The sequence below is a fragment of the Bubalus kerabau genome, chromosome 13 (genome assembly GCF_029407905.1).
Source record: "Bubalus kerabau isolate K-KA32 ecotype Philippines breed swamp buffalo chromosome 13, PCC_UOA_SB_1v2, whole genome shotgun sequence".
Taxonomy (NCBI): domain Eukaryota; kingdom Metazoa; phylum Chordata; class Mammalia; order Artiodactyla; family Bovidae; genus Bubalus; species Bubalus kerabau.
Window position 1 is genome coordinate 43,974,675 of NC_073636.1, and position 22,066 is coordinate 43,996,740.

At 41.4% G+C, this 22,066-nt stretch overlaps 1 protein-coding gene across 1 annotated transcript; it reads left to right on the plus strand.

Annotated features, from left to right (window-relative positions):
* Positions 1-1,182: 1,182 nt before the first annotated feature.
* Positions 1,183-20,275, plus strand: LOC129624959 (dihydrodiol dehydrogenase 3-like). The gene is made up of 9 exons (XM_055543147.1): positions 1,183-1,266; positions 3,135-3,302; positions 4,159-4,275; positions 5,662-5,739; positions 6,152-6,274; positions 16,015-16,124; positions 17,063-17,228; positions 17,421-17,503; positions 20,156-20,275. Exons 1-9 carry the CDS (start codon positions 1,183-1,185, stop codon positions 20,196-20,198), a joined length of 972 nt encoding a protein of 323 aa, XP_055399122.1. The 3' UTR covers positions 20,199-20,275.
* Positions 20,276-22,066: the final 1,791 nt, after the last annotated feature.

Consider the following 22,066-nt stretch of genomic DNA (forward strand, 5'->3'; position numbering starts at 1 on the left):
GAATATTCAGGACTGATCTCCTTTAGGATGGACTGGTTGGATCTCCTTGCAGTCCAAGGGACTCTCAAGAGTCTTCTCCAACACCACAGTTCAAAAGCATCAGTTCTTTGGTGCTCAGCTTTCCTTATTGTCCAACTCTCACATCTATACATGACTACTGGAAAAACCATAGCCTTGTCTAGACAGACCTTTGTTGGCAAAGTAATGTCTCTGCTTTTTAATATGCTATCTAGGTAGGAGAAGGCAATGGCAACCCACTCCAGTACTCTTGCCTGGCAAATCCTATGGATGGAGGAGCCTGGTAAGCCGCAGTCCATGGGGTCGGTAGGAGTCCGAAACGACTGAACGACTTCACTTTCACTTTCATGCATTGGAGAAAGAAATGGCAACCCACTCCAGTGTTGTTGCCTGGCAAATCCCATGGATGGAGGTGCCTGGTAGGCTGAAGTCCATGAGGTCAGTAGGAGTCGGAAACGACTGAGCGACTTCACTTTCACTTTTCACTTTCATGCATTGGAGAAAGAAATGGCAACCCACTCCAGTGTTGTTGCCTGGAGAATCCCAGGGGTGGTGGAGCCTGGTGGGCTGCCATCTCTGGGGTCACATAGAGTCAGACACGACTGAAGTGACTTAGCAGCAGCAGCAGCAGCAGGTTGGTCATAGCTTTCCTTCCAAGGAGCAATCATCTTTTAATTTCATGGGTGCAGTCACCATCTGCAGTGATTTTGGAGCCAAAGAAAATAAAATATGTCACTGTTTCCACTGTTTCCCCATCTATTTGCCATGAAGTGATGGGACAGATGCCATGATCTTAGGTTTCTGAATGTTGAGTTTTAAGCCAACTTTTTCATTCTCCTCTTTCACTTTCATAAAGAGGCTCTTTAGCTCTTCTTCCCTTTGTGCCATAAAGATGGTATTATCTGCATACCTGTGGTTAATGATTTAACCTCAGGTCAATGATTTAATCAGTGTAATTAATGATTACACTGATAAAAATGCAAATGAGTTAATTGACTTCAATCCTTTTCTTATGCCCGGGGTACTGATTTCACCTTGCCCCTCCTACAATGTATCTGCTAACACTAGAGAGTGCAGCTAGGGCATTACCTCACTGGCATTTATAACCTGTGAAGGCAGAAGAGAAAAATCAGAGTCTGCTTAGTCAGAGGAGCAAAACAGACAATGGATCCCAAAAGTCAAAGAGTGAAGCTTAATGACGGCCACTTCATTCCTGCCCTGGGATTTGGCACCGGTGCACCTCCAGAGGTAAGTGTAGTGGTTTGGGGTTGAGATATAAATAGTAAGTGGATGCAACATAAGTGGAAGGAGGTTAATGTTCTTAAGCATTGAGTTCCTGGGTGACTCTAGGAAGATCATGTGGTTTTGTTAATCAGGCTAGAACCATGCCCTGTGAAAAGGGAGAGAGCATCCTGTCTTCACTCCGCATCAGGGTCTGAGGCTGTGCTCACCTGCAGATTACTCTGGGTTCCCCTCCAGTTTCTATCTCTTTCCCAGCTTGGCAGAAGAGTGAGACTTAACTGTCAAGATCACTGACTGTCAGCAGATTGGCTTTGAGGGTGATTGCAGTGTGTTTTCTGTATATTTCATTTCAGAACTCTTTTTTCCTTCAGAAACACATGACCCAGTGAAATAATTGAGGTGGGAGGGCCTAAAGATAAGGTGACGGAAATCTAGTGGGAGAGAATTGCTTTTCTCCTGTGGTATACCTGCTCAGTGCCAGGCAAGACACACTCCAGCTGTGTTTGGCCTTGTACTTCTGCTTGGAAACTTTTTCTGATGGGAACTATACTATCATTTGAAGGGATAAGCTACAATCTTACATGCCAGGTTTTTTAATGTATCCTTGGATTTTTTTTAGTGCCTTTTTATTAAAGTATAGTTTTCAGTCCTTGGGCATAAGAGGGACTAGTGGACAAGTCTCTAGACTGGAAGCCAGAAACTTTGCTGTCCATCTTGCCTTTAGAATATGTAGTTGTGACACCTGACTGTTCTTCAAACTTTGAATCTCACCTTTCTAATTTATAGAACAGAAGACATTTTGCAGGTAAAAGATGGGGTTGTTCACTTTGCAAAATGTGATGAGTGGAGGGAAGGGTCCAGGCTAGTACAGAGCTCACTGGTTCACTCCTCAGTACACCCCACAAGGCACGTGATCATAAGGAAACGGAGACTAGATCCAACAGGGGGAACTTGGACCAAGCATCTACCTGCTTGAAACATGAAAAATCCTGGATTACAGAAACATATTGCAATATTATTTGGCTTGAAAAGGGACGTTAATCCCACCATTTGCAACCACACAGATGAACTTGGAGAACATTAAGCTAAGTGAAATAAGCCAGAAATAGAAAGACAAATGCTACATGTTCTCTTCATAGGTAAAATCTGAAAAAGTGAACTCACAGAAGTAGAGTGTAGAGGAATGGTGACCAGAAGCTGGGGACAAGGTTAGGAAAAATGGAAAGATGTTGGTCAAAGGTCCAGACCTTCTGTAATGAGATAAATGTACCTGGTGTACAGTATGGTGACTATAGTTAACAGATATTAAGTATTCTCACGAAAACACCCCAAAAGTTAGCTATGTGAGATGATGGGTCTGCTAACTAGCTTGAATGTGGTAATCGGTAACAATGAATAGTTACATGAGAACATCACTTTTTACACCTTGCATAGATACAGCTTTTATTTGGTGTTTTCTGTGTGGTAACACTGGTAGACAGAGGTCTTAGAAGCTTTCACCTGGTTTCTTGATGTATTTACCATCCCCTTGTAGTTTTATTGATTTTGCTTCAAACATCTCACTGTATAAATCGTATCCATGACTACAATTTTATTCTGAGTCCTTTGAGTTTTACCACCAGATCACTGAACCTAGAGGGTATTTGAGTCCTCTGATGCCTGTGATCAACCACTGATAGCCTGGGGTTGAAGGGTTCCTGGGTGTCCATTTAATTACTGAACAGGAACATGCAGGGAAAGTGTTATGGGTTCCTCAGCACACACGCAGAATGAATCAAATGCATGAAATGTTGGTTCTTGATAAGATTAAGCTTGTGCCTTAGGAATCTCTTAATCATATGGATATTCAATTACTATTTTTGTTGCTTATGTAGGTTCCTAAGAGTGAAGCTGTGGAGGTCACCAAATTTGCTATAGAGGCTGGGTTCCGGCATATTGACAGTGCTCATACATATCAAAATGAAGAGCAGGTTGGCCAGGCCATTCGAAGCAAGATTGCCGATGGCACTGTGAAAAGAGAAGACATATTCTACACTTCAAAGGTGCTGTGTGTGTTGTGTGTGTGCACATGTGTGCAAGTGACTGGGGTAGATGACAATTTGGTAATAGAAGCAGTAGTTTAGTGAAGGTGCTTATTGGTACCACTGTTTTCACACTTATTTGTATCTTAAATCTAGTATCCTTTTTCTCTCACTGTGTCCTCCCCTCCCAAAAGAGTGTAACTATAGCTTTATCATCAGGGTGTGTTCAAATTTTAATTTTACATGAAAGTCACTTTATTTCTTTGAGTCCAGGCCAGAGCAGTGTAATTTATTATGGGCTAATGAATCAGACAGATCTGGGAGCAGATTATAGCTTTTCTTATCATCTGGGTGAGTTTCTCAAATTTCTTCACATTCTGAATCTCAGTTCTCAGTTCCAAGAGTAAGAGAGCATTGGGAGAGACACTTTGTGTATTATACAAAATCTAGCCAAAGTGTCTTGAATTATGTTATGCTCCTATTAAAGTGTTCAAAGCATTTCCCCCTATAGTTATGTAAACAAGATAGTAATTAATTTTGAGAAGATGGATTGTTTGGTCAAAATAGACTAAGGTTCTGCTTTTATGCTCTATCAAGCATAGGTCAGTTGATGGGTATGCTAATTATTTGATAAAGTTATTTATATCTTGATTCATTTCATTCCATTGTGAAAGATGTATGGGTGATAAATTCAATCAAATCATGATGTTTACATGGATAGGTTAGATAAAGAATGGAACTCAGGAAGAAATGGAACTTTTTTCCCGTGGTCATCTCTTTCTAACCAATAACAATGTCTAGTTATTAAGTGAAACAAGTCAAACAAAATTACATGAAGCATTCATTTCACACAGCTTCCTTTGTTTAATATCTGCAGGTTTGGTCCACTTTCCTTCGTCCAGAGTTGGTCCGACCAGCGTTGGAAAAGTCACTGAAAGATCTTCAACTGGACTATGTCGATCTCTATATTATTCATCAACCAGTGGCTTTGATGGTAGGTGATTTATGTGATCACCTTTGTTCTATTTCTTGGGTCAGAATGTCTATAACTTCCATGGATGGCTGACAAGATTTTTCTTAGTTAGGTTGAAGGAATGATTACACTAGAGTAGAATCTCTTAAATAATCATTTGTGATCATCTTTTTGGGGAGGTTCTTTGAATTTCTTACCTGTCTCCAGAGAAACAAATTAAATAATCCGAGTCTCTGTCTCAAAATCTTGAGGAAGTAGAAATAGGCGAGTTCTGTGCATGGCGCTGATTAGGCCTGGGAGTTGGGATTTCATATCCAGAGTTTGGTGCAGAGTGCTGAGCGCTGACATAGCCTCACACCTGAACAGGATGAGGTCTTCTCATCTCTCACCCTTTCATGTTTCGTGGATTTGGTGATGTCCTTCTGGGTGGGTCTAAACCTCATGGTCTTCTCAGGACTCAGGAGACCTGGCCTCCGCTATCGTCTGTATTCACGGTGAGGTTTGCAGACTGCACTTAGCCATTAAGAACTGTATTATGTAGCGGGGAATTTTCCAGTTGTTCCAGTGGTTAGGACTGTGTGCTTTCATTGCTAAGTCAGGGTGTTTTGTGGAAGTGGGTTCAATTCCTGTTCAGGGAACTAAGATACAGCAAACCCATGGCACAGCCAAAACAAAACAGCAAGAACAACGTCTATTATGCAGAACAACTTTTTAGAATACAGAATTCTGCTCAAGCCATCCTTTGCCAAAGAGTTTATTGGACTATGTAGATGGCAATTCCCATCTACATAGATTTAAGGATTCCTAATACTTAATAGAAATGTCTCTGGCTTTCTATTCCTTATAATGACATCACTCTTGGTTTGTTTTATTTTTATCTCAGCATTTTCCATGGGTGGCAGAATGACCATGATCTGTTCAAGCCTCATTCTCCAGAATATTTGAGAGTATGTCTGCTTCTTCCACATAGCTTATCAACCTAAAGAGAACCTTGCTGGTTCATGTGTATGCCCTGAAGCTATCAGATGTTCAGAGTGAAAAGGAATTTTTATATGTAGTCCAGGTCAAGACTGCAATTTTTATGCCAGCAGTAAAATAGAGGCATTTTGCAAGAGGAAAGGCATAAGGGGCAGAAAAAATTTCACTTAAGGCACTGACAGTTCCCATGAGAATGTAGGAAAATTATATCTATGAAAACATATAGTATGTATAAGAGATTACTGGAAAACTGCCTTCTAAAGACATTGCTGAGAACTCCATTTGCAAACCTCTTTGTAAATATTAGTATGCAGAAAGTAAATGAACCTCATGGAGGTTTAGCATCCTAGTCCCAGATGTGCCTGGTGGGCTGGCTAAATGTGAAGAAATTATTTGGTGATATCTCTGAAATGACTGCTTCTATTCCAGCCAGGGGAGACACTTTTCCCAACAGATGAAAATGGAAAACCGATGTTTGACTCAGTAGATCTCTGTCGCACGTGGGAGGTGAGTCTGGGGAGGAGAGAACCAGGGGAGGAGCCAGGAGAGGGGGAACATCCTTCCTCTCTTCCACTTGTGAGAATGGGCTGTGGACCATCACACTCAGCAGTTCATGAATCCAAGGGCTGGGATGCTGGGGTTGAGGGGAGGGAACCATTGCTGAAATATTCACAGAGAGGAAAAAAATGGAGAATTTGGGACAGTGTAGATAGACATCTCTTTCGTTCCATGTGATTGTCTTCTCCAGGTTTTTTCTAAGGAGGAGATGATACTTCTTCTTGTTTTATGAACTTCTTCCCCTTTATCTTCTTGGTAAGCAATGCTAATTATTGACAAGAGACCCTCTTAATGATTTTTCAGCATTTCTTATTGCTATATTGCCCATTCCAAGTGACTGTTCCTCACCGCTCCCTCCCAGGCCCTGGAGAAGTGTAAGGACGCAGGGCTGACCAAGTCCATCGGAGTGTCCAACTTCAACCACAAGCAGCTGGAGAAGATCCTGAACAAGCCGGGGCTCAAGTACAAGCCCGTCTGCAACCAGGTGAGCAGCTCGGCTCCTCTCCCTCCTGCTCTTCAGAACCTCCTTACACTGGAGCCTGATGTCTGTCTGTCCTTCCCTCCTGTTCATCTGACCTTTGTGGAGAGAGGATTCTACAGAGCTGAGCCTGGGTATGGACTGTGTAAATAGAATCTATAACAGTATCTTTGATCAGCTCTGGGTGGAAAAGGTGAGGATGGCTTCCTGCTCAATTGTAGTGGGGACTGAGGGAAGGCAACAGAGATGAAATTCCTCAAGAACTTAGAGGAAGGAGGCGTTTCCCTGAGCTCAAAGCATGACCAGATATCAGGTGTGAAAGTGCTCAGATGAAACTGTGCTCAGGAAGGAAGACCATGAAAACATGGAATGGGAAATAAATAAAGAGAAAACCCAGGTGAGACAGGTGTTACAGGTTTGTGTGGAGTTTGGATGCCTGAATCCTTAGTCTTGGTGTCCCAGCTTCAACAGGGAGCATAGTACAGAGAAATGTGCTGGAGACTATGAAAGTCACCCAGGTTTGAGGATGAAGTTAAACGCTTATGTTGATCCTAACAGTTGATGGAAGAGTTACTCAGGATTTAGAGCAGACCTTGTGATTTCAGATCAGTTCAGTTCAGTTGCTTAGTTATGTCTGACTCTTTGCAACCCCATGGACTACAGCACACCAAGCCTCCCTCTCCATCACCAACTGCCAGAGCTTATTCAAACTCAAGTCCATTCAGTCATGAGGCCATCCAACAATCTCATCCTCTGTTGTCCCCTTCTCCTCCTGCCTTCAATCTCTCCCAGCATCAGGGGCTTTTCCAATGACTCAGTTCTTTGCATCAGGTGGCCAAAGTATTGGATTTCAGCCTCAGCATCAGTTCTTACAATGATCATTCAGGAATGATTTCCTTTAAGATTGACTGGTTGGATCTCCTTGCAGTCCAAGGGACTCTCAAGAGTCTTCCCCAACATCACAGTTCAAAAGCATCAATTCTTTGGCACTCTGCTTTCTTTATGGTCCAACTCTCACATCCATATGTGACTACTGGAAAAAGGATAGCTTTGACTAGATGGTCCTTTGTCGACAAAGTAACGTGTCTGCTTTTTAATATGCTGTCTAGGTTGATCATATTTTTTCTTCCAAGGAGCAATCATCTTTTAATTTCATGGCTGCGGTCACCATCTGCAATGATTTTGGAGCCCCCATAAATAAAGTCTCTCACTGTTTCCATTGTTTCCCATCTATTTGTCATGAAGTGATGGGACTGGATGCCATCATCTTAATTTTATGAATGTAGAATTTTTAAGCCAACTTTTTCACTCTGTTTCACTTTCATCAAGAGGCTTTTAGTTCATCTTCACTTTCTGCCATAAGGGTTGTGTCATCTGCATATCTGAGGCTATTGATATTTCTCCCAGCAATCTTGATTCCAGTATGTGCTTCATCCATCCAGGCATTTTGCAAGATGTACTTTGCATATAAGTTAAATAAGCAGGGTGAAAAAACATACAGCTTTGACTTATTCCATTCCCATTTGGAACTTTTCTGTTGTTCCATGCTTCCCTGGTGGCTCAGATGGTAAAGCATCTGCCTGCAATGTGGGAGACCTGGGTTCGATTCCTGGGTTGGGAAGATCCCCTGGAGAAGGAAATGGCGACCCACTCCAGTACCATTGCCTGGAAAAACCCATAGACGGAGGAGCCTGGTAGGCCACACTCCATGGGGTCACAAAGAGTTGGACATGACTGAGCGGCTTCACTTTCCTTTCCTGTTGTTCCATATCTGGTTCTAACTGTTGCTTCTTGACCTGCATACAGATTTCTCAGGAGGCAGGTAAGGTGGTCTTGTATTCCCACTTCTTGAAGAATTATCCAGTTTGTTGTGATCCACACAGTCAAAGGCTTTGGCATAGTTAATAAAGCCGAAGTAGATGTTTTTCTGGAACTCTCTTACTTTCTCAATCATCCAGCATATGTTGCCAATTTGATCTCTGTTTCCTCTGCCTTTTCTAAATCTAGCTTGAATATCTGGAAGTTCACATACTGCTGAAGCCTGGCTTGGAGAATTTTGAGCATTACTTTAGTGTGTGAGATGAGTGCAATTATATGGTGGTTTGAGCATTCTTTGGCATTGCCTTTCTTTGGGACTGGAATGAAAACCGACCATTGCCAATCTTGTGGTAAATGCTTAGTTTTCCCAGTTTGCTGTTATATTGAGTGCAGCACTTTCACAGCATCATCTTTCAGGATTTGAAATAGCTCAACTGGAATTCCATCACTTCCACTAGCTTTGTTCCTAGTGATACTTCCTAAGGCCCGTTGGACTTCCCATTCCAGGATGTCTGGCTCTAGGTGAGTGATCACACCATCATGAGTATCTGGGTTGTGAAGATCTTTTTTTGTATAATTCTTCTGTGCATCCTTGCCACTTCTTCTTAATATCTTCTGCTTCTATTATGTCCATACCATTTCTGTCCTTTATTGAGCTCATCTTTACATGGAAAGTTCCCTTGGTGTTTCTAATTTTCTTGAAGAGGTCTCAGTCTTTCCCATGCTATGGTTTTCCTCTATTTCTTTGCATTGATCACTGAAGGAGGCTTTCTTATCTCTCCTTGCTATTCTTTGGAATTCTGCATTCAAATGGGTATGTCTTTCCTTTTCTCCTTTGCCTTTCACTTTTCTTCTTTTCATACCTATTTGTAAGGCCTCCTCAGACAACCATTTTGCCTTTTTACATTTCTTTGTCATAGGGATGGTCTTGATCACTGCCTCTCATACAATGTCAAGAACCTCTGTCCATAGTTCTTCAGTCACTCTGTCTATCAGATCTAATCCCTTCAATCTATTTCTCACTTCCACTGTATAATCGTAAGGGATTTGATTTAGGTCATACCTAAATGGTCTAGTGGTTTTCCCTACTTTCTTCAATTTATGTCTGAATTTGGCAATAAGGACTTCATGATCTGAGTCATAGTCAGCTCCCTATCTTGTTTTTGCTGACTGTATAGAGCTTCTCCATCTTTGACTGCAAAGAATATAATCAATCTGATTTTGGTGTTGACCATCTGGTGATGTCCATGTGTAGAGTCTTCTCTTGCATTGTTGGAAGAGGGTGTTTGCTATGACCATTGTGATTTCTTGGCAAAACTCTGTTAGCCTTTGCCCTGCTTCATTTTGTACTCCAAAGCTAAAGTTGCCTGTTACTCCAGGTGTCTCTTGACCTCCTACTTTTGCATTCCAGTCCCTTATAATGAAAAGCACATCTTTTATGGATGTTAGTTCTAGAAGGTCTTGTAGGTCTTCATAGAACCATTCAACTTCAGCTTCTTCAGCATTATTGGTCAGGGCATAGACTTGGATTACTGTGATATTGAACAAACAGAGATCATTCTGTTGTTTTTTAAATTGCATCCAAGTACTGCATTTTGAACTCTTTTGGTGATTTTGATGGCTCCTCCATTTCTTCTAAGAGTCTTGCCCACAGTAGTAGATATAATTAATGCTTATTTGAGTTTAATTCACCCTTTTCAGTCCATTTTAGTTCGTTGATTCCTAAAATCTCGATGTTCACTATTGCCGTCTCCTCTTAGGCCACTTCCAATGTGCCTTGATTCATGGACCTAACAATCCAGGTTCCTATGCAATATTGTTCTTTACAACAATGGACTTTGCCTCCATCACCAGTCACATCCACACCTGGGCATTGTTTTTGCTTTGGCTCTGTCTTTTCATTTTTTCTGGAGTTATTTCTCCACTGATCTCCAGTAGCATACTGGGCACCTATCGACCTGGGGAGTTCATCTTTCAGTATCCTATCTTTTTGCCTTTACATGGGGTTCTCAAGGCAAGAATACTGAAGTGGTTTGCCATTCCCTTCTCCAGTGGATCATGTTTGTCAGAACTCCATGACCTGTCCGTCTTGGGTGGCCCTACATGGCATGGCTCATAGTTCATTGAGTTAGACAAGTCTATGGTCAAATGTGATCAGTTTGGTTAGTTTTCTGTTACTGTGGTTTCCATCTGTCTGTCCTCTGATGGATAAGGATAAGAGGCTTATGGAAACTTCCTAATGGGAGAGACTGACTGAAGGGTACAGCAGGCCACTGCTGACCCTTACCTCTGTTTGAGAGACTCAAACACAGTTCTGGCTCAATCTCTGTGTGGTCTCTGTGTCCTGGTGCACACAAGGTTTGTTTGAGCCCTCCGAGGTCCCTGGCGGGTATGAGGTTTGATTCTAAACATGATTTTGCCCCTCCTACTCTCTTGCTGGGGCTCTCTTTTGCCCTTGGATGTGGGGTATCTTTTTTTGGTGGGATACAGCATTCTCCTGTTGACAATGTTCAGCAGCGAGTTGTAATTTTCTAGTTCTCACAGGAGAAGATGAGCACATGTCCTTCTACTTCACCATCTTGAAGACTTGTAGACTCATCATCCCCAGAGGCAACATTTTTCATTGGTACTGTTTCATGGGGGCTTGTTGGTTAATATTGGGTACCGAAAATGCAAATTTTCCTTTGTCTTGTGTGGCTAAGGGGATTATATAAAAACAATCTTTAAGATCCAGAACTATAATTGGCCAATTCTGATGTAAGGCTGAAGGGGATGGGAGTCCAGGCTGCAAGGTCCCCATGGGTTGCATTACTGCATTAATAGCTCAAAGCTCATGAAGCAGCCTCCATTTGCCTGATTTTTTATGGACTGTGAAAACTGGAGTATTCCAAGGACTAGCATTCTCATCTATGTGTCCTGCTTGAAACTGTTCTTCTACCAAGGCTTGTAAATGTATAAGTTTCTCCCTTGCTAGAGGCCACTGATATACCCAAGCAGGTTTAGAGGTAAGTCATGTTAGAACTGTGGCATGTGGGGGCAGAGAAACTTTAATGGCCCTCAATTAGCCCTTTTCTGTCCAGTTTCGGGTGAATAGGTAAAGGAGAAGGATCTCCCTGTAAGTCTTTCCTAGTTCTTTTGCTAGTTGGTATCCCATTCTTGCCATCATATGATCTGCCTTTTCCTCATTGGAGAGAGCTAAGTGCCAATGGGAAGCAGATCTCTGCCCCATAAATTACAGGGAATGTCTGCAATAAAAGGTTGGAAGTGAGCAAGTTGTTTGTCGGGCCCTAGGCAAGGAAGAACTGTTGCACGTTGAGCAAATTGTGAGGTTCCCCCAAGCCTGATTATCTTTTCCTGGGGTTCAGTCAGGGGCCAATCAGCTGGCCATTGAGGAGAAGTAATGATGGAAATGTCAGCCCTAGAATCTAAGATTTCAGAGAACATTTTTGCTTGGATTTCAGCCTTACATGTGGGCCGATCTGAGAGTATTTGTTGAGTAAAGCACACTACTTGATCACCTGTGCTCCCAAATCCTTGTTCTCCTCTGGTGACAGGATTATAGTTGCTAGGGGCATGGTAAGGCAAGAGAAGGAGTTGAGCAATTTGTTGAGCTTGAGGAATGACATGGAATTAAAGGGAGAGAGCCACTACTTTAATTTCTCCTGAATAGTCTGGGTCAATAAGGCCAGGAAGAATTTGGAGGCCCTTAAGGGTAAGGCCACTTCTGTCCAGAATGAGTCTTATGGTCCCTGGTGGAATGGGACCTTGGATCCCAGTAGGGATTGCTGCTGGGTGGTGGTGGGGGGTGGGAATCCAAGTCATTAATTGAGACAGTTACTCAGGGTGGGAGGTCCAACCCAGCACTTCCACTGGTAGAGACTGAAAGGCTAGAGATAGGCTGAAGGGTGTGCTGGAGGTCCTCACAGTGTATGTCCCCACTGTTTGTGGGGCCTAGGGCTGGCCCTGATGGCAGTTTCCGGGCTGCAAAGTGGAACCATTCCTATGGAATTTTGATCTGCATTGATTAGCCCAGTGATTGCCTTTTTGGTACCTAGGATACAGTCCTGATGTTTTATTTTCACCAGTAGACGGAGGTATTGTAACATCTGTTTTGGGCCCAGAACAGCAAGCCTTTTTCATATGTCTGGATTTTCCACATTGAAAGCATTTGACATGGGAAGAGCTAAAATTATTTTTAAAGGCAGCACAAATTGCTTGGGCTAGCTTGGCTTGTTTGTGAGCCTGTGTACCAACATTTTGACACCTTTGAACAAAATCACCAAGGCTGCCATTTTGACAAATAGTGTTAAGGGCAGCCTTGCAATCTTTATTGGCATTTTCATAGGCTAATTGTTTTAACAAAATGTCCTCCACTGTAGGACTATTAATTTGATGGTGGAGAGCAGATGAAATCCAGTCTACAAATTCAGTGAAGTCTTTTTTGGGTCTCTGTAATATTTTAACAAATGAACCAGTAGGCTCGCTGAGTTCTCATACTGTCTGCCCCTGCTTCAGCAGCATTTTGCAATCTGTACATATGCTCCCACCAGTATATCTTCATAAGTCAATTGTGCTATTAAACTGGTATATTGCCCTGTGCCTATGAGCATTTCAAAAGTAAGATTATCTCCATTGGCCAAATTAATACAGGCTAGCTATTGACACAACTCAGTATAAGAGGCAAAAATCTGTAAATTTGGGGGACCACTTAAAGCTGTTTTGGCTAGCATTTTAACATTGTAAGGAGAGCATCTCCCATGCAAGCAAATTTCCAACAGCTCCCATGTATGTATACGGAGAATTGACCCCAATCAGTCTAACACTAGAATTAGTTCCTTTAAAACCTGATGTCAGTATACTAACGCATATATATGGAATTTAGAAAAATGGTAACAATAACCCTGTGTACGAGACAGCAAAAGAGACACTGATGTATAGAACAGTCTTATGGACTCTGTGGGAGAGGGAGAGGGTGGGAAGATTTGGGAGAATGGCATTGAAACATGTAAAATATCATGTATGAAACGAGTTGCCAGTCCAGGTTTGATGCACGATACTGGATGCTTGGGGCTGGTGCACTGGGACGACCCAGAGGGATGGAATGGGGAGGGAGGAGGGAGGAGGGTTCAGGATGGGGAACACATGTATACCTGTGGCGGATTCATTTTGATATTTGGCAAAACTAATACAATTATGTTAAGTTTAAAAATAAAATTAAATTAAAAAAACAAAACAAAAAAAACCTGAAGCTATAAAAACTAAATGAAAACATAATCTTGGGGTAAAGAAAATATTCTAGGTATAACACCAAAGACAAAACTATAAAGATGCAAAAATTTGACTATATAATAATAAAATAGCCTGTATGTCAAAAAATGTCATAAACGAAATTAAGATGCAAACAAAGTCTCTAATATATAGGAAATGCTCAAAATCAACAATAAAGGACAAACACTCCAAAAAAAAAAAAAAACCTGATGTCAAAAGTTTCATGGGTTACAATAACCTGAGTGGGATTATTGGGGTTGGGCCTGTAATCGTTGGGAAAGCAAGATGGTCCTTAATGTCTAAAGCACCCATAGGAAGGGCAGAGGCCATGGCCCACTGACACCAGGTCAGCAGCTTATCCTCCCAAGACATTTCTGGACCCAGTGGAGGTGGCGGTGGTGGAAAATTGTCCTTGAGCTTGGGTGGCAAAGGCATGGAAGGGTTAACAAGACATTTGAGGACACCGTCTTCTCACATTATTTCTCAGTCTGTATAGGGTATGGGACCAATCGCACTAGCCCCCAGGTGACAAATACCATCACATGTATGCAATCCCCTCTCCTGTGTGCTGTTTTCAAATTTTCTCCCACTGGATCCCAATTTTCAATATCTAGAGTGCCTTCCTCCAGAAACCAAAGATTATATTTAACCACCTCTCTTAGCAATTGTGTCAATGGCTCCTCGTTCACCTGTGCCCCTGCAGTCTGGGGAAGGTGCCTCAAAAGCTGGAGATGATGTTTCTCAGCTTTACTCAAATCCTTCCTCATTGACACCATGTCTTGGACAACAAGGGACTTCCCACCCTTACAGTTTGAGGGCCTGGTCACGATCCATGCGTCTCACCTACAGCTCAATGTCTTCACTTTCAGTTTTTTCCCTCAGAGGAATCCTTCCTGACTTCAGGTCCCTGTTCAGGGGCCACCTGCCATGTCCAGCACAGAGGGTGAGAAAGACCTGAACCAGGGGCGAGCGCCTAATGAGAAGACAGACACATTTAATTTGCAACTGGGGGATCAGTAGGCCCTGCTGCTCTCCATGAAAGGAAGCCAAGACATCTCCTTTCAGCCCGCACTTTTATGGGCAGAAGTCATGAGATCACTAGGAAAGAGCTATACTGGGGAGTTTGATCAGCGTTCCATAAAGAGGGAGTAAAGTTGAGGCTCTGCTGTTGATCAGGAACATTTGTTTTGTTTCCACGGGGATGGACACAGGGGCCGGCAGTAAAGCGGAGCAGAGAGCATGCCCAGCCCCAAGTCTGTCCATTCAGCATGCTTGCTAGCACAATCATGAGGGCACAGTTTGCCGCACCCTTGAGCCATGGGGCAGGTTCTGGTTTCTGCTCTGCCAGGCTGCAACAATATTTTGCTGACCTGGGTCTGATTGTGGTTCACATGTAATTTTGAGTCATTTTAAGCTCTTTTAATGTAAAACAGTCAGTCAGTCATTGTGTTACCAAGATATCCAGGCAAGGTTTTGACAAATACACTGTCTTTATCATTATTTTGTGATGCTAATTAACTTGTTCCTGTAATCCTAGATTATGTAAATTAGTACTTAAATCTGAACTCCTTGCTACATTAAGGTTAAATATTTTGACAAGAAAATGATAGTTGCATTTTTTGTCCCTAAATGAACCCCGGTAGGAAGTGCAAGGTGACAAGTTGCCCCACTGTGAGTGACAGCACTTTTGTTCTTCTGGTAAAGCTATTAGTAGCTGGATATTTTATTTGCAAATGTGTATTTTCCCTCTTGAAATTACCTAGTCATCGTTGGATGATAACCATCATCAGGGGAAGTTTGATTTCCCCCAAGTTTTCATGTAATGGTTGAGAATCCATTGATGACTTTCAACTGAATTAATTATTTCATTGGAACGTTTTTCATTATTTTCCATTTTAAATGCTCTTTTTAATCTTCTGACCTGACATTTTATTGTAAAAGTAAAATTCCCTCATTATTCAGGATAAAATACATCTATTCTTATAAGACAGGGGAAAACACTGCACTCCTTCACATTAACTGTCAGTTTCTGAGAAAAGATTTAGTACTCTTGCCTGGAGAATCCCATGGATGGAGAAGCCTGGTAGGCTACAGTCCATGGGGTCGCAAAGAGTCGGACACGACTGATCGACTTCACTTACTTACTTACTTGTGGAGAGAAGCATTTTTGCTCTTTCTTCCTCTCTCAGGGATTTTTATTGTTTCTGTTTGCTACATTTGCTTTCACTCGTGATTCCCTTTGGTGCTCAAATCTACTGAAATGTCACCAATGGGAATTCATCAAACTGGTTCTTTTGTCCTTCAGACATTTCTTCATAAGACTGTGAAATTTCTTTCTTTCTGGCATAGTTTGATGTCCAAAGCTTAGACAGCTCTTTTCCTGTCCCATATCTGGAATTAGGCACATGTCTTGGTCTGTTCAGTCGTGTTCAGCAACCAAGATCTGGTCCACAGAATTACTTGTTCTCAGTAATGTCATTATTTTTTACCTTTTCAGGGGAAAGAAATATAATTTTTAAAAAATTCTTTCTTTGATATTTCCAGTTGTAATTTGATGTGACACAGTTTTTCTTTAGCATGTATAATTCTTACTTTTAAGCTTTCTCTGATGTATTACCTTTTCATATAACCTGACACTCTTTTCTGTTGGTGTTCTACAGGTGGAATGTCACCCTTATCTCAACCAGAGCAAGCTGCTGGAGTTCTGCAAGTCACACGATATTGTCCTGGTTGCCTATGGTGCTCTGGGGGCCCAGCGGACATTACAATGGTAATGAACAGTATTGATGATCACAAGGAGTTTATCTAAATCTCGTTTCTTGAAGAAAATATCATTGTTTCGTACTCAGTGCTTTGGAGATAACTCTCAAAGGGTAGAGGGGAGAGAAGACAGATGGGAGAAATCCTCTTTTGTCCTTTCATCACCCAGCTAGATATCTTACATTGCATGTGTCTTGTATATACATTTTAACACAAGTGTCTGCATTAAAATCTCTATATAATCCCCCAGTTGATAACTAAGACATAAGCTTTGTCATAATTTGCTTATTTATGGACTAATGAGCACATTACTATAACAGACTTACCAAGCCTCCTTCACCGTATGTCTAAAATCAGGATAATAATACATAATTTCCAGGTTTATCATGATTGAAAACTAAGTACAAGTTGAATCATTTTTGTAAACATTTGTAGAGGAACTACACAATGTAAATAATTATGAAATGCACGGTCTTCATTTTCAGACTATTCTGCTTTTATCAACAGCTGAGACAAGTGAAAATTAGAAAAAAATGAAAAACAAAATATTTCCCAATATTTCACATCATATTCTCCTTTCATACCATTGTCTTTACATTTGAGCATTGATTGGAAAAGAAAAATAACCACAGAGAAGTAATAAAGAAGCAAAATCCATGAGTTTGGCAGTCCTGGTTTCAACTCAATAATGCATCTGAATCACCCACAGAGATCTGTAATCACAGAATGGGAAGTGACATATTTGAGGTTCTGTATGAGTTTGTCTTCAGCTAAGCCATGGAATTTTGTGTTTCTAACAAGATCCCAGGTGATGCTGATGATGCTGGTTCATAGAGCACACTTTGAGAAGCGCTGGTCTAGAGGTGACATACCTGATATGTTTGGGAAGCCTCTTCATAAACTGAGCACTTAGTCTAAGCTACTCGGCATTTCTGAATTTCTTTCCAGGATGAACCCGAACCTCCCCTTTCTCTTGGAGGACCCAGTTCTCTCTGCCATTGCCAAAAAGCACAAGCAAACCCCAGCTCTGGTTGCCCTTCGCTACCAGATACAACGTGGGGTTGTGGTTCTGGCCAAGAGTTACAACAAGAAGCGGATCAAAGAGAACATACAGGTGATGAGTGGGGCTGTGGGCAGAGGGCTCCTAAGGAATATGCTTCACGAGGGGCATTCTTTGTCTAACTGAGGACAGACATGGCTTCCCTTTCCCCTCTAGTTGTCCCCATCCAGCAGGAAATTCCTCCAGTCCCCAGGGGGAGGCTGGCTCCTTGGGGGAAAGATTAATGTGATTCTTCCTTCTTTTCAGGTGTTTGACTTTGAACTGACTCTGGAAGACATGAAAGCAATCGATGGCCTCAACAGCAATATAAGATACTATGATTTTCAACAGTAAGTGACTTGTATATGTTCTACATATACTGTTTTCTCTAGCATACAGATCAGCAGAGGAATAAGCTTTCTTAAATCTTAATTTCAGGGAGACAGCCCTGATTTCCAGTGTAGGAGTATACCAGGGGCTTCCTGAAGACCTCAGACCAGAGGTTTCTTCTAGGGTTCTGTCTCTGATCAACAGAAATGTGACTGGGATTCAGCCAATCAGTAAAATCCCCAGTGTTGACATTGTGGTGAATTCACTACATTGTGCCCCTAATCCCTGTGCCTGGTGTTCCTCCTCTCAGGGTCCAGAGACCCAGGAAACACAGAGGGCACAGTGCCTGCAGCCCATTCTTCTTTCAGAAAGTGAAAGCGTTAGTTGCTCAGTCTTGTCTGACTCTATGGACCCCATCAACTGTAGCCCACCAGGCTCCTTCTTTCAAGGACTGATGCAAATCTTTCATCTTTAATTCTTTGTAGGATCAGGAGGAAATGATACATAATGACTGTGTAATAAGGAATCCATCCTGAATTACATTTCTGCTTATCCTAACACAATTGTAAATGCATTGTTGATATTTCTGGAGGAGGGGCCCATGAAGGCCAACATGCTTCAGTGTGAGAAGTCACAGTGAGCCTGGCTCCACTCCTTCTCCTAAGTGTCTGGTGGATTTTCTCCCTGATGGACTTTTCCTTACCAAGACACCATCTATTTATTCCAAATTTATCTCTTTATTGATCTTTTCCCCAAAACATCTCCCATTTCCTCACCCTTAAAATGTCACCTAATGAATTTTGAGTACATCATGGACTGACCTTCCAAAGAGAGACTTCTGTCCTTAGCTGGACACACCTGGTAAGATCATCTGGGTCTCTCTGGTTTCATGAGTCAAGACTCACCCTAGTGTAGACTTTGTCCATCAGGGATCCATCCACTGGGAGCTCCTACCTTCTTGACTTTACTTAGTTAGTACCATGGAATTCCAGCTGCCTAATTACTGCAGGAGGATGTCAGGACTGAAGAGACAGAAGAGTAATCAAATAGATGTTGGGAGGGAGTTTAGAGAAAAGGGAACACAAATTAGTGATAAAATGAAGATTTAGTTTCAAATGAAAGATCTCAAAACTCCCTTTGTTTGTAGTGTTCAGTCACTTCAGTTGTGTCTGACTCTTTGCAACCCTATGGACTGTAGCCCGCAAGGCTCCTCTGCCCATGAGATTCTCCAGGCAAGAATACTCAAGTGGGTTTCCATACCCATCTTGAGAGGATTGTCCCAACCTGGGGATTGAATCCAAGTCTCCTGTGTCTCCTGCATTTCAGGCAGATTCTTTACCCACTGAGACACTGGGAAGCCTCCTTGTTTGTAAAGAAGATATATATATTTATATGTACATTTACATATGGGCTTTCTAGTTGGCACTAATGGTGAGAAAGTCATCTGCCAATGCAGGAGACCTAAGAGGTGCAGGATGCATCTATGGGTTGCGAAGATCCCCTGGAGAAGGAAATGGCAAGCCACTCCAGTATTTTCCTGGAGAATCCCATGGACAGAGGAACCTGGTGGGCTACAGCCCATGAAGATGCAAAGAGTCAGACACAAGTGAAGCGACTTAGCACACAGTACACACGCACATATATATGGGCTCCCTAGGGGTCAGTAGTGGTAAAGAACCTACCTGCCAATGCAGGAGACATAAGAGATGCAGGTTTGAACCCTGGGTGGAAAGATCCCCTGGAGGAATGCAGGCAACTCACTTCAGTATTTTTGCCTAGAGAATCCATGGACAGAGAAGCCTGTGGGCTATAGTCCATAGGGTCACTAAGAGTTGGACACAACTGAGTGACTTAGTATGCCTGCATACTTATGTATATGTATATTATGATTCTGAAAAAAGACATGATGAAAAATGAGAAAAGATAGCAAGTTACTTTTCTGTCCTCAAAAGCTTTATGTATATTCTGTGCTCTCCTTCATTATTCTGTGAATGCCTAAATTTACTCATCCTGTAGGTTTATGTTGATAGCACAGCTCCTGGCACATGGAATGGCTCAGGATGCACTCTTTAATGAACTGAGTTGAAAAGAAGAAATTTAGAAAGAAAAATCAGGCTATAAAGAAGGAAAACAACAGTAATATTAATTAATAATGAGTGTAGTTATATGATACAAATTAAGAAAGCAGTAATCACATTTTATAAGTAAGACTGTTTAGGTGTATGTGGTATTTCTTCAATTTAATAGTAATTCCTTAATGGAAGCACCCTGTATTTGAGGGGTGCTCAATATTTTTTTTTTCTGTTGAATGGATTTATGAAAAACAGCAAAGAATTCCTTGACTGTGATCCTTCTCACCACTTAGGGTCAAAAGTTCCACCTGTGTCTGAAATTACCTCCACAGTTACCCCTAAATCAGTTCCCTTTTATAAATTGTAACCTGAGTCAAACTACCTGTCATTGTGGGGTGAATATTACACGTGAATGTTGGTATTGGATATGCAGGTGCCATGTGTACATGGAGCAGACACCTGATGTGTGCTTGTTGGGGGAGAAAATGGGATGTGTTTATAGATTTAGAGTTTTAGCCCATCCTGACTGCATCCACAGACTAATGATCTCTGTGACAATATGACAGATTTAATAAATTATTTCCCCTCTTTCTCTTTCAGGGCAGTTGATCACCCTGAGTATCCATATTCTGAAGAATATTGACTGTGAGCTGTCCATCATGCATTACACCAGAACTTCTTTTCCAGGGTTGTGAAGAACATTTCTGTACTTGGTGGAGATGTTTAAAAGAACTTTTGAAGCCTGTTTATCATTAAAAAATTTTTTATGAAATAAAGAAGACTTAAAATATGAATTCTAGTTTTTTGTGATAACAAAATAATTTGGAAAACAAAAGAGAAAGGATAGAAAATAAAGATAACTTCCTGGTGCCTTTTCCTTTGTCAAAAATGAATTAGTTGATGTATCAAGAACCCTGTATGTGAGACCACAAAAGAGACACAGATGTATAGAACAGTCTTTTGGACTCTGTGGGAGAAGGTGAGTGTGGGATGATTTGGGAGAATGGCATTGAGAAATGTATAATATCATATGTGAAACAGAAAAAGAAAGAAAAAGAAAAAAATAAAAGAAAGAAATGGAAAATTTTATTCGAGTCAGATTTGAGAACTATAACCCAGGAAGAGCATCTCAGAAAGCCTGAGAACTGTTCTGTCCTCTAGAAGTCAAGGCACAGGGATGTAAGTTTTGGAGACAGAGGGCTCTGCGTGAAAAGACATATTATTGACAGTGTACATAATCCAGATCTAAGCATCATCATGGTGGGTCATGTGACCCCATACAAGGTCAAGAAGGAATTTATCTTTTAAGGAGCTGTCTTACTGATGCTAGGAGTCTGCTGCTCTTCAATGTCGAGCAGGTCTTCCCTCTGATGTGGGAGGTCTGGTCCATGCGTCATGCAGACACACAACTTACAGTGAGGAAGAGGAGTCCAAAGGTAGAGAAAAGTTTTTCATGTTTAAATTTTTCTTGCCATAAAATATAAATTTAATTTCATGCTTTCATGACTCTCCTATATAAAAGTATTTGCGTGTTTATTTATAATTTGAAATGATCTTCAATATACAGGTTTTACACTTTTTTTTTTAACTTAGTGTAAGTGTTTTTGTAAGCTATCAAGCTATTATCTGATTGTTTCCAGGGAGGAAGGGCTTGGGAAAGAGTTGGACTGGGAGGTTGGGGTTAGCAGATGCATACTATTGTATACAAATTGGATTAACACAAAGTCCAACTGTACAGCACAGGGGACTATATTCAATATTTTTTGACAAACCATAATGGAAGAGCATATGAAAAAGTATATATATACACACACACACACACACACACACACACACACATATATATATATATATATACACATATGACCGAGTCATTTTGCTGTACTGCAGTAATGAACACAACATTGTAATTCAACTATATCTCAATACAAATGAAATAAAATAGTTCCAGTATTATATTTTGTTTCTTATAATGCTTCCCAGGTGGCTCAGTGGTAGGAATTCTAAAGAATGAAGGAGACTCTGGTTCAATCCCTGGGTTGGGGACATCCCTTGGAGAAGGAAATGGCAAATTACCCCAGTATTTTTGCCTGGGAAGTCCCATGGATGGAGGAGCCTGGTAGGCTGCAGTCCATGGGGTCACAAGAGTCAGACACGACTGAGCGACTTCACTTTCCCTTTTCACTTTCATGCATTGGAGAAGGAGATGGCAATCCACTCCAGTGTTCTTACCTGGAGAATCTCAAGGACGGTGGAGCCTGGTGGGCTACAGTCCATGGTCACGAGAGTTGGACACAACTTAGACACTGAACATGCATGCATATTACAAAGCAGTGCATCTTATCGATTTAATTTTTTAAAACTGTTAGAAGTTCTTTATTTAAACATTTTTTATTGAAGTTGTAATATTTCAACTACCATTGTAGTTGGTTTACAATGTTCTGTTAATTTTTGCTGTATAGGAAAATGATTTACATATGTCTGGAAATGGCAACCCACTTCAGTATTCTT

Coding starts and splice junctions, on each gene's coding strand:
- LOC129624959 (XM_055543147.1), top strand. CDS start 1,183: ATGGATCCCAAAAGTCAAAGAGTGAAGCTTAATGACGGCCACTTCATT. Junction 17,229..17,420: donor GGATCAAAGAGAACATACAG/GTGATGAGTGGG, acceptor CCTTCTTTTCAG/GTGTTTGACTTTGAACTGAC. Junction 17,504..20,155: donor AGATACTATGATTTTCAACA/GTAAGTGACTTG, acceptor TTTCTCTTTCAG/GGCAGTTGATCACCCTGAGT.